The 12,946-nt window shown below is 31.0% G+C and overlaps 1 protein-coding gene and 1 pseudogene across 1 annotated transcript; both read left to right on the forward strand.

Annotated features, from left to right (window-relative positions):
* The first annotated feature begins 902 nt into the window (after positions 1-902).
* Positions 903-2,788, forward strand: LOC111790789 (glycosyl hydrolase 5 family protein-like). Its single transcript, XM_023671853.2, has 3 exons — positions 903-1,463; positions 1,571-2,168; positions 2,261-2,788. Exons 1-3 carry the CDS (start codon positions 1,053-1,055, stop codon positions 2,677-2,679), a joined length of 1,428 nt encoding a protein of 475 aa, XP_023527621.2. The 5' UTR covers positions 903-1,052; the 3' UTR covers positions 2,680-2,788.
* An 8,178-nt stretch (positions 2,789-10,966) lies between these two features.
* On the forward strand, positions 10,967-12,375 carry LOC111785434 (putative ribose-5-phosphate isomerase 2 pseudogene; annotated as a pseudogene).
* The last annotated feature ends 571 nt before the right edge of the window (positions 12,376-12,946 follow it).

Raw genomic sequence — 12,946 nt, forward strand, 5'->3', positions numbered from 1 at the left:
CTCGTTTAGTGGGGATAATGAAAGCAAATTTGTAAAGAAGGCATTAAACATAATATGCGACCAAAACATGGAGAAGTTCAAAAAGGAAGTTGGGTTCGTGGTGGAGATGGAGAATCCATATCCTTTGTTCCTTAGTGAATTTGAGTATGATCAATCCGGTCACAACAAGGCTCAAAATCGATTCATGAGTGCATTTTAGCTTAAATTGTAGTGAATGATATTGATTGGGCCTTGTGGGCTTCCCAAGGAAGTTATATGTACGGACAAGGTCGATGAAAGTTGTAGTGTTATGGATCACTCTTGGACCAAAGATTGTAACCCTAAACTTCAATAGTAACCAACATGTTGTCTATAATTGTACCTTATACTGGACTAAACCAAACAGTGTACATTTTTAATTACCATGACGAAAGGTGAGGGTAGTTTGGTCATTTGACAAAGTGGGTATACAATGGCGATAATTGAAATCAAAACATAAATTATGTTGACCTTTTACGAAATCAGAACTTTAAATATTCAAATCTCTCACTATAAATGTATAAATGTTCGGAACTAAAAAAAAATACATTATCCTTAATTAATTAAATAAATAACCATGTTATTAAGATCTAAAATTATATTTATGTGTCTTTTTTAAGATTTATATAAGTTTTTTTTTTTTTTTTTTTTTTCAAACTCCCAAATTTGTGGGCAAATTTAACGAAAAAGAAATGTAAATTTTGAAACTATACTTCGTTCTTTCAAAATTCTCTCAAACTATAAATAGAAAGTAAATAAAACAAACAAAATCAAATACTATAAAATTAGTCAATCGAATCACCTTCACCCTTCTCTTTCTACTCCTTATAAATACAACCCTAGTAGCCCATCATTTCTCGTACTTCTCACTTCCAATGGCAAAATCATTCTCTCTTATTGCTTTAATCCTCTTTTCTTTGTTCTCATTTTCTCAATCCTTGCCTCTATGTACGAGAGGACGATGGATTATAGACGCTCAAACAGGTAAACGTGTGAAGCTGAATTGTGTCAATTTGGTATCTCATGCACAGACTATGGTTGCTCAAGGACTCGATAAACGTCCATTGAAAGAGTTGGCAGCTGAGATCAGTAGTCGCCAATTTAATTGTGTTCGATTGACATGGTCTGTTCATATGTTTACTCGTTATGCATATGAGACTATTGGTGATGTTTTAGATGGTTTAGATATTGGTGATGTCAAGAATGGAGTTGAAAAGCACAATCCTGAGATATTGAAAATGAGTGTTGCTAAGGCGTTTCAAACTGTCATTAATTGTTTGGGCTCGGAAGGCATCATGGTTATTTTAGATAACCACATTAGTCAACCGAGGTGGTGCTGCTCTCTCGATGATGGCAATGGCTTCTTTGGAGATCGCAATTTCAATCCTAATGAATGGTTTCAAGGCTTGTCTTTCGTTGCTACGCAATTCACCTGTAATCCACATGTAAGTTTCTACTATCAAAAAAAAAATTCATATGTAAGTCCATTATTAATATCGTATTCTAATGTCTCTCCTTTTTTTTTTTCTTTTTTTTTTTTTTTGTGTAATAGGTGATCGGAATGAGTTTAAGAAATGAGCTTCGAGGGCCATTTACAAACAACGATGCTTGGTGCTATTACATGAGACAAGGAAGCCAACTAATCCATAGAATAAACCCTAATATTCTCATAATCATTTCCGGATTAAACTATGACAATGATTTAAGCTACCTAAAGAATAGGCCACTAGGCTATACCTTACACAACAAAGTAGTGTTAGAGGCACATCTCTACTCGTTTAGTGGTGATAATGAAAGTAAATTCGTGAAGAAGCCATTAAACATAATATGCAATGAAATAATGGAGAAGTTTGAAAGGGAAGCTGGGTTCGTGGTGGACATGGAGAATCCATATCCTTTGTTCCTTAGTGAATTTGGGTATGATCAATCAGGTGGCAATGAGGCAGAAAATCGGTTCATGAGCTGCTTTTTAGCTCGAATTGCCGAGAAAGATATTGATTGGGCCTTGTGGGCTTTTCAAGGAAGTTATATGTACAGACAAGGTCATACCGATCCGGATGAAAGTTTTGGTGTTATGGATCACTCTTGGACTAAAGATCGTAACCCTAAACTTGCACAATTACTTCAGCTTGTCAAGAGAATCAACCAAGGTTTGTTTCATTTTTAGGCTTTTAAGTTACTTCAATAATTCTATATATATTTTGGTTAGAATTTGAAACAAAGCTTCTTTTATCTTTTGTAGATCCAAATTCAAAAGCACCAATGTCATATATAATGCTACATTCAGTATCAGGACAATGTGTCAAATCTGACAATAAAGGAGGAATTGAACTCGGCGATTGTACGGCTCCGACCCAATGGAACCACACTGGAGATGCAAGTCCGATGAAGTTGTTATCAAACGGGCAATGCTTGAAGTCTGCTGGAGATGGAAAATCGCCAGTGGTATCGGCTGAATGCTTTGGTGATGGAAGCAATTGGACGGTGTCTTCCAAAGCAAAGCTTCAATTGGCCACCAAAATTGGTGAAGACAATTTTTGCTTGGAGAAGGAATCTGACGCTTCAATTGTTTTGAAAAAATGCATTTGTCTTGATGAAGAGAGTTGCATGGATGATCCTCAAACTCAATGGTTCAAGCTGGTTCCTACGAATGTTTCTTAATTCATTATTTAGTTTTAAAATAGGAATTTAGAATTTGGTTTAGTATCTTTGGAATTTGAATTTTGTAGGAGTTTCATGCAGTTAGATTGTCTTAGGGATTTTATTTTTAAATCAGTTTATGAATAAGCTTTTCCTATTATTTAGTATGTGTCAATCTTGGTATAATTTTTAATATATGTTTAAAAACATACACTAAAAACATGGAACATAAAATGTCGGATAGATATCCCATATCTGAATTGGATTCTTTCTAGTTAAAGAATCTTTTTATGGGTTCTGATTCTGTCTCAATTCCATCAATTGAATCGTTTTTTTTTTTTTTCTTCGAGAAATTGGATTAAAAGAGGTGCCAATTATTATTATTTGGTGTTTATTTTATAAATTTTCAATTTAATTCTTATAGAGGATAAACAGATTGTTTTTATTTGTAAAATTAATTAAAATATTAAAAAAAAAATAGCGGTGGTTTAGTTAATATGGACTCGAGTTAACCGTGCAGAATTCTTGTTGCAGGCCTGACGAAATTATTGATTTGGGCTTTAGCCCATCTGTGGCCCATGACAACAAATCCACTCCTAATACCCAGCCCTGGCCCGAAAAATTTTGCAATCCGATTACTAACAATAATCGTAGTTAGGCTTAGGCTGGATAGGGTTGTACTTAGGCTGGATAACCTCAAACATGTCCAGAGGGGGCGTGGACCATGCCAGATAATCTAGTAGTTGGAAAGTATATAGGGTCCTTTCTCGAGACTCAGAGTGACTTTATGGCACTGCGGGGGTAGGGTTCACTAGTTAACCTTCCATAAATTATATTCCGCCTAGACTAAGTTATAAGAACATAAAGTTAGTACAACTCAAGCTAAGATGTCATTCGGTAGATCAGGATGCCAAGAAAGGGTGAACTACCTCCTAGACTTAGAGTGGGTTTGTGATAGTCATAAGAACCATTCAAATTTTCAAGGCCTTCCAAAAGCTCAAATAGTTGTAGAATTAGACTCGAATTTCCTAGGGCCTAAATAAAATCCTACATAACCTACTAGAAATTGGAAATAAGAACCTACAAGTAGGTTACTCACTAATATTTTTATACTCATCACATTATACATTTTTTTTTTCTAGATGTTCACTGATTATCGGTAGAGGTGAGGATTCGGGAGTTGTGCAGTCATGGAAGGGTCATCTTAGGGCATCTTTTATATTTTAATTGAAATTGTATTTCTAAACCTATTCCCCATTTGTAATAAACTTAAATAGCTCTACCCTGTATTGATTTTTAATTTTTTTTTAATTGTGGTATTGTTTAGTTTTATTTTACAAAATTTTACCATATTTTATTTTTCTTTTGTCTTCGTTTTTATCTTTCTAGTCACGGTCTGAGATTCGAAGTCTCAAAAATCGAATTATGAGAAGTCACTTCCTATATATACTCAACCCTACTAGATCATGCTTCAAACAATAAGAATCCAAAAATGAGATCACTTCCTAAATGTATATGAAATGATCTACTAGAATCATGCCCTAAATAATTGAGATGTGTATAATTAAAAAGAAGCTCGTGAGCAAGGTTACATGAACCAAAATATGAAATTTATCATCAATGTTAGTTTGATTGGGTTAAGATTATTTGAGATAAATATACAAACATTATGACTAAATATAAGAAGAGCCGATAAAGTATTATCACGACGAGAACAACATAAAAGAAGGAAGGAAGTGGTGATTTGAACTAAAATTACCTTAAAAAAGTAAAAATATAAGAAATTTTTATTATTTATATAATACTTATCAAATTAATTCCATGCATCAAATATAAATCTATTGAAATCCGAATGAAATAGCACCTTAAAGTTGCGTAAGGAGGAGATCTTCCTAAATATTCCTTTCGAAACTTGAGAAATATTTTCAACTACAATTCTATCTCGAAGTTGTTTCCAAATTTGGATTATTCAACTTTTTGACACAATTTTCTGTTGCTCTTTTATGATGAAGAAGAAGGAAAAAAAAAAAAAGAAAAAAAAAAAGCAATTGATTCACTTGATTTTTGAAAATATTCAAATGAGAAGCTGACAATTGAGTAAGCCGATACAATTTGTTCTTGTCATCTTTGCTTACTTCTTTCATCGTGAAAATCTTGTAAACATAAAAAGTAATTTTCAAAATAAGGGATGTCGGAGAAGAGAAAATTATTAGATTTTCGTACCATAAATTCTACAATAAATAATTTTAAGGACATAAAACTTTTGAAAAAAGGATCGAAAAAAGAAAAAATCATAGAAATTGTTCTTGTCGTTTTGATTTATTCACATTTGCACGTGTGAGTCGTTGATATGATAAGGAATCACTACAAGGGGAGTAAGATTCGGATTACCTTGCTAATCGAATATCTCAAGGCAAGAACATTGTTTGAGATTCGAATCACTCCACAAGCAAGATTGATCATGTCGAGCTTGAATGATTCTACACTAACTTAAACTATATAGAATTGCAAATAAACTTAGTCATTCGCTAAATAAAGCACAAAGGCAGCTTTTATATATATTTTCTAAGTCTACTTACAAATACAACATGGCTTTGTATATCCTCAAAATGAAACCATTAAAGGCATTTAGAGAGTTTTGACATCTTTACTTAATGGCCATAATTAACCATTATGTAATTGTAACGTAAATAAATAAAAAATCTTAAAATAGAAATACAATAACTCTAAATTACTCTAAATTGTAATCCACCCAAATTTTATAACACGAAATTTCATCCTTCTTAAATGTGACATGAATTGAAATATCTTTTGATAATTTCAAGAACATTTTCTTCACATCTTCATTGAAGCATATTGTATGATTGATGTCTCTTGGTTCATATAAGTTCTGTGTTGAAAAGTAATACACATCCAATTTGTTAATGGATGTGCTTGCATTTGCATGGCCCCTTGTAGTGAGGCCACTTACTTAGTATTCTTCAAAATATTCAAGCCTTGTGCCACATCATTTTTCAAATAAAGGCAAGGCGCACCTGCACGGAGGACGTGGCATCGCAAGCAGAGACTATAGCACGTGCATAGGATAGACTCATATTTAAATTTCTAGTCTTAAGTTAGAATAGGATATTTTGCATTTCATCGTTTTAAATTATTTTGTATTTGTTTTTATTTTCTCTAAATTTTTTTCGTATTTAAACACTTAAGACCATAGCTGTATTTTCCAGATAAGACGATGTTTTAAATGTTTTCGACATTTATATTATAGTTGATGTTTTCTTTTAAGAGTTATATTTACGCATTAGAGATAAACATGAGACGTTAGTAGCAACTCTAAGTACATAGAAATTTAGGGTCGTTACAATACCGCTTGAAACGTATGAACCCTTGGGCATAGGTATTCAGGCCATATCACAAGGAACACATAAAATCCTAGATGCGAGATCGAACTACATTGCTTGGAACGTAATAAGTCTTGGATGTAGGTTTGCAAACTACGCTGCTTGGAATGTAAGAAGCCTTGAACATATATATTCAAATTATGCTCTTTGGAACGCATGAAGCCTTGTGCATAGGTTTCAAAGCATATTGTAGGGACAAGAACTAAACTACTATTATGTGTGAAATAAACTCGCTCTTAGAGGAGACAGGAACTACATAAATAGTTTAGTTCAAGATAGACATCATTGTAGAGTGTGGTAATAGATAAGGGATTCCTATACGAGACCCACTCATCTTCCCTTCTTTTTATATTAGAACAAGTATCACCTAAGGTGAGGGAACGTTCGAGAGCTACGCTGTCACAGAAAAAGTCTTTTTGGAACGTTAGTCCGTTTTATATTTTGGATCTTATGTATTTAATTTTGTAACTATATCTCAAACCCCTTTTTACTCTTTGTAATAAATTTGAACAGTACCATCTTGTAATTGTTCCCCTTTGTAATAAATTTCAACCCTATTGTTTATATTTTTAATTTGATTTTAATTTTACCACATTTTCTTATTTTATTTTCTTTTTTTTTTTTTTTTTTTTTTTTTTTTTTTTTTTTTTGTTTTGAGATTCAAAATTTGAAGAGCAATATTGGAAATCACAATAGAAAGCGAAAAAGCAATTGGGAAGTGAGGAATTTGGAGATTCCATAGAACATTTTAAATGCAAAATGAATGGTGGCAAAGAAGGAACACACCCATTGACTTTAAACCTCATCACCTTCTTTTAGTCTCAACATTCTTCCACCATTCAAAGTGCCCAAACTTTTCCTCATCCATTCTTTCTTTAATTTCTCCTCCCAAAATTTTTTAAGCTTATTCCTGATTTTACATTTACATTTCATCAATGGTTAACGTAGTTATTAATTTTTAAGATTTAAGGCGTGCTACAACAAATAAAACAAACACTAAAAAATGCTAGTTACTTAGCTGGGTCATAATTAATGATTTTCCCTCTACGTTAGTATTACATAAACTTAGTTTAGTTGTAAATTTACATTATTGTACTTTTTTCCTACTAATATGAATACAGTGATTTTGTGTGAGATCCCACATGGGTTGTAGGAACAAACGAATCATTTCTTATAAATTGTGTGGAAACTCTCTATTAGATGCGTTTTAAAAATGTGAGACTAACGGTGATAGTAACAAGCCCAAAACAAACAATATTTGCTAACGGTGGTAGTAACAAGCCCAAAACAAACAATATTTGCTAACGGTGGACTTGGACTGTTGCAGATAGTAACAGGCCAAAGTAGACAATTATCTCCGATTTAAGAAAATGAAACAAAAGCATCTTAGTGGAACACAAAGTTAATAGGAAATGAAGAAAAAGTGAAGATGACAATGTGCTTAGAAATATCAACCATTGATCCATTTGGGAATATGCTCTAAATTTATAGCTTTGTTTTTCCATCGTCCAAGATTTAAATATTTATTTGGTCCACTTTTCCTTTTCCCCAAAATCTCACCAATAATGTTCCAAACTTTTTCTCCTTCACAATTGGGCCACCAAAAGTTCAAGTCTTCTAGCAAATACGAGTTGTGCTTAATTAATTACCAATTAACATAATATTTTTCTTAATTCTAGTATTTTCAGATTAATTGGAGAAATTAGGACTTAATTAAGCATGTTTATTGAAAAACATACCAACAAAATTATATTTGTATTTTATTAATACCAAAGCCGTGGGTAAACTAAACTCTACGGCACGCTATTCAATGTATTTTGTCCTTTCATATCCCATGTGTATTTCACAACAAAATTTTCACGTATATTCAAATGAAGTCGATAACATAGAAGTTTGATCTGATTTATAAACATATTTTTGCTAAGCCCAAGAAATTGATCATCCAAATTCTAAATTCATTCATTTTTGTTTAAACTTAGAATTTTTTTTCCTCGACTAATCAAATTCAAGGTCAAAGTCAAAGAAATTAATGCATGAGATTGAAAGTCCGCTAAATTGGATAAAACTCACCAATTTTAATTTTAAAATAAGTAGCTTGAATATTGTAATTTCTTTTAATATATATATATATATATATATATATATATATATATATATATATATATAAGTGAAAATATTATTTCATAATTATTTTACAAAAGTTTTAATTGGGGAAATTGAAAGTGTAGGGTAAATTTTGTCTTCTTATGCCAAATTAGGATTAATATTGAATTTTTGTAAATGTGAAATTCCATCATTCATTGGAATAGAGAATTCAATTGGAACTTCTCCTTGTGTCTCGGAAGAAACCATTATATTAAAAAGGAAATAATTAATTCTTGTTTAAATTACCTAAAGCATAAATAAATAAAAGGTATATCATAATTACAGTCATAATTGCATTTTGGTCACGATTAATTATTTAATTAAACAAAAGGTTTAATAAATCTTTAAATTTTTTTATTTAAATTTAGTCTAATATCATATTTTAAAAATAATCCTACCAAATCGAATATAAACTTAAAAATAATTTTGTGTTTAAATATATTTTTAATTTTTTTTAAAGAAATATGAAAAGTTGAAGAGAGAAACACAAATATGAAACCTATGGATTACTTTTGTGGAGATGTAACATCGAAACAAAGTATTACTATATTATTGATATATTTCAATAATTATGAAGGATAAATGTAAATCAACTAAAATAAATAAGAATTATTAAAAATATTCTAAATAAATGTCAAATACACGGTTATTTATTTATTTCTTTCTTTCTAAAAATCAAATTAGAGATCTTTTGAATATCCGTCAATTTGTGAGCCTAACAAAAACTTAAACTAAACAAACGGATTAACTACAAAAATTTGTATGAAGTAGATTGATGTTGTTGGAAAACTATTCTTAAACATTTTTAAAAAATTCAATATTAATCCTAATTTGGCATAACTTTTCTAAAACTATTAATATTTTGTTTGAAAATGTCTTTTTTAACTTTTCTAAAACTATTCTTAAACATTTTTAAAAAAATTCAAACATATTCTATAAACTTCTTTTAAAAACTTCACAAATATTTTTATATTGGTTTAAAAACTTTAAAAATACTTTTAATTTTTTTTTAATAAATTCAAAAGTATTTTTTTTTTATCGTTAGTACAACATTTTAAAATTAGTCTTGAATTTTTTAAACAAACATTTGTCGCTAATCTATAAGGTTTTGATAGAAAACTTTCATCTTAACATTATGATTTTTTTATTAAAAAAAAATTTAAAAATTTTGTGAATATATAAATATAATAATAAGAGTAAAAGTATTTTTGAATTATAAGTTTATAGGTATTTGTGAGACAAATGCAAACTTAGTTTTTTTTGTTAATTTAATTTTAAAAAAAATACTAACTTTCAATTTTCTTTTTAATATTTTTAAATTTTTTAAAAAACTTAAAAAATACTTTTAAATTTTTAAAAAAAATTAAAAAAATATTCTTACTATTAATAACACCACTTCAAAAACTAACACTTTTATATTTAAAAAAAAAAAAAAATTAAAATACATTTTTTTAATTTATATTATATTTTAAAAATACTCTTAAACTTTAAAAGTAATATTAATACCTTTCAATTTTTTTTTATTTATAAAAATTAAGTTTTTCTTAATGGTAGGGGACCATTTATCTCCATCCTAAAAATATTTTCCCTCTTCACTTTATTTTTTTTATTTATTTATTATTATTATTATTATTATTTGCTTTTCTCTCTCTCTAGCTTATTAGTTACTCTTTTAATCCCATCTTAACTTTTTTCTCATTTTTTATTTTTTTCCCCTCCTTAAATATAAAAAATTTGAAATAAAAACTAATATCTCTTCCGATCATTTCCAAATATAAATATAATAAATTTTAATTCTCAAATATAAATTTTATCATCTCCTTGATTTATTTCCAACTCAAGATAACTAACTTTAAATGAATAGATAACTTTTTATTTCTATTTAAAGTTCTAGTGTTTAAGAAAAAAAAAAAAAAAAGGAAAAAATTTTAGAAATTGAAAAATGAAATAAGAGAATTAAAATAATTTTCAAGAAGTTAGAGGAAAAAAAAATTTGAAGAATTATTGAGTCATAGGTTAAAGTAGACATAAAAAAGATATACTCTATAGATGGTAAAATGTCCATATACTAATTTAAGAAGTTTTTCAATTTTTTTTTTCTTAAAAGATTAAAGGCATTTATGATATTTTAAAAAATTCATGAGTATATTTAAAACCATTCCTTCTTAATAACTTTTGTTTTTTTTACCTTTTTTAATTAAAGGTATTAACACCAAATTTAAAATTTAAGAGTATTTTTTAAACACATAAATCTCAAAAATAGGTATTTTTTTTAAAGTTAATAAAAAAAAAAAAAAAAAAAACTCCAATTTTGCATTTTTATTTAAAAAATATTCCTAAACTTTGCAAAAAAAAATTTCAAACATATTCTTACCATTAATTTCGGATAAAATATCATCGAATCATAGATACTGTTTCAAAAATATCCTAAAAGTGTTTAAAAAATATTTTTCAAAATTTTCATTACTAATTTTTTTTTTAAAAAAACATCAAAATTACCTTTAGAGTTAGTACTAAAAAATATTAAAAAATTTAGATATAAGTGTGAATTAAGAGTTTTGGTTGATGATAATAAGAATTTTTAAAAATTTAATTTTTATATAAATAATTTTAATGTAGGTTAAATGGAATGTTTTAATCTGACGGCGGGAGAAATACGCGAAAAAAGAGAGAGAGATTTTATTTTGATTGGGTTCAGTTCCTTTTTTTTTTTAAAATCCTGAGAACCACCGCGTCCGCCTTCCCCCTTTATATAAATCCCCATTTTTCCCTCTCTTTCTCCCCGTCTAAACCCTATCGCTTCCACTATTCTCCGCCACGCGTTCCCACCTTCAATTATCCTCCTCCTACATCTTTGCCTTCTTCCCAATCCCTTCACTTCCCTCCATTTTGATTCTCCTCCATGAAACCCCTCTCCCCATTTCGATTGCCTTTCCATTTCTGCCTCACCACTCACTACTGACCTTCCATCCGTTTCTTTTTTCCGATTTCATTCACCACAATGGCCATTCCTTATCTCCCCAAATTCATCGCCTCCGACACCTCTTCCATGGTCGGCCCTCTCCTCTCTCCCTCTTCTGCGCCTCTTTCTCCGCCGATTTTCACTCAGGATGATTTTAAGAAGGCTGCCGCCTACAAGGCTGTCGAATTCGTTCACTCCGGTATGGTTTTAGGGCTTGGAACCGGCTCCACTGCCAGGCACGCTGTCGACCGGATCGGCGACCTTCTCCGACAGGGGAACCTCAAGGACATCGTCGGAATACCTACCTCCAAAAAGACCTACGACCAAGCCGTCTCGTCGGGAATACCTTTGTCCGATCTCGATTCGCATCCTGTCATCGATCTCGCCATCGACGGCGCCGATGAGGTCGATCCCGATCTTAATTTGGTGAAAGGCAGAGGCGGCTCCCTCCTCCGTGAGAAGATGGTTGAAGGTGTTTGTAAAAAGTTCATAGTCATTGTTGACGAGTCCAAGCTCGTCGACTTCATTGGCGGCAGTGGTCTCGCAATGCCCGTTGAGGTCGTGCCCTACTGCTGGAAATTCACCGCTGTTCGCCTTCAGAATCTCTTCAAGGACTCCGGTTGCGTCGCGAAGCTTCGAACAGTCGGAGAAAACGGAGAGCCCTATGTCACGGACAACGAGAACTACATCGTGGATTTATATTTCAATAAAGACATAGGGGATTTAAAGGTCGCCAGTGACAGAATCTTGCGACTCCCCGGAGTGGTGGAACACGGTATGTTTCTTGACATGGCTACCACCGTCATAGTTGCAGGTGAGCTAGGAATTACAATAAAGGATAAGCAATAAGAACAATAGCAACCCATTAACGGGAGGAGCTTAGATTTGATCCATATGTTATAGAATTTCGATTTATTGTTCACTCTGATAGAAATTTATAGAAATTTGGAGAAATCTGCATCATAACCTTTGAGTCTCTAAGAGGAGAAGAACTTCGATTACATAGAATCGCTTTGATTACATAATCAACGTTGAAATGAAGAGTCAGAACCAAACAGAGTAGCTGTGGCTATGAACATGACTGTCTTTGATTTTACAACTTGTTTAGAGAGATAAGCTGAGTTGAGCAGTGTCCAATGTTTGAAGGCTGTCATGTCATGTTAGATTTCAATAGCAATAACTTATAAAAAAATCTGCCCATCATTCTCAGTTTTGCTGCTCTGATTACTGTTCTTCACTTCCCCCTCCTCTTTGATTGAAATATTCAGCAACTTTGGATTAATCCAGCTTGTAACTTCAAATTCAGTTCAGTTGGAGTTTCGTTGTCTGCCCTTTACTCCTTTAGAATTTGCAGCTCATCCAATTACAAACAATTGCATTTCAAAGAATGCATTGATACAAAGAAAAGGAAACAATGGATTAACATATTTGAAATGATGTTGATACAAAGATCGGGAACCTAGTCCGATCTAATTTTGTGGGTTGATGGATCATTCCCGACTGGGACTATGATTAGAAGGCTAAATGAAAACAGACCTAAACAAACTTATAAAGCCCAATTCCTCTCCTATTTATTTAAACCACCTTCATTCTTTTGATTATTTAATTTCAAAAAGTAATTTTTAAGGTAAAAAATTTTACTTCTAATTTATTTGAATAAAAAAAATAATAATAATATGATGATTTTGGTTATGGAAATGTTGAAAGTAAACAGAGTGAGAAAGAGTGAGAAATACGAGAGAAAAGAATGAACTTGGACACCAATTCATCTTTCCCTTCA

This window comes from Cucurbita pepo, chromosome 1 (genome assembly GCF_057944985.1).
Source record: "Cucurbita pepo subsp. pepo isolate OVF chromosome 1, ASM5794498v1, whole genome shotgun sequence".
Lineage (NCBI taxonomy): Eukaryota > Viridiplantae > Streptophyta > Magnoliopsida > Cucurbitales > Cucurbitaceae > Cucurbita > Cucurbita pepo.

Coding starts and splice junctions, on each gene's coding strand:
- LOC111790789 (XM_023671853.2), top strand. CDS start 1,053: ATGGTTGCTCAAGGACTCGATAAACGTCCATTGAAAGAGTTGGCAGCT. Junction 1,464..1,570: donor AATTCACCTGTAATCCACAT/GTAAGTTTCTAC, acceptor TTTGTGTAATAG/GTGATCGGAATGAGTTTAAG. Junction 2,169..2,260: donor TGTCAAGAGAATCAACCAAG/GTTTGTTTCATT, acceptor TATCTTTTGTAG/ATCCAAATTCAAAAGCACCA.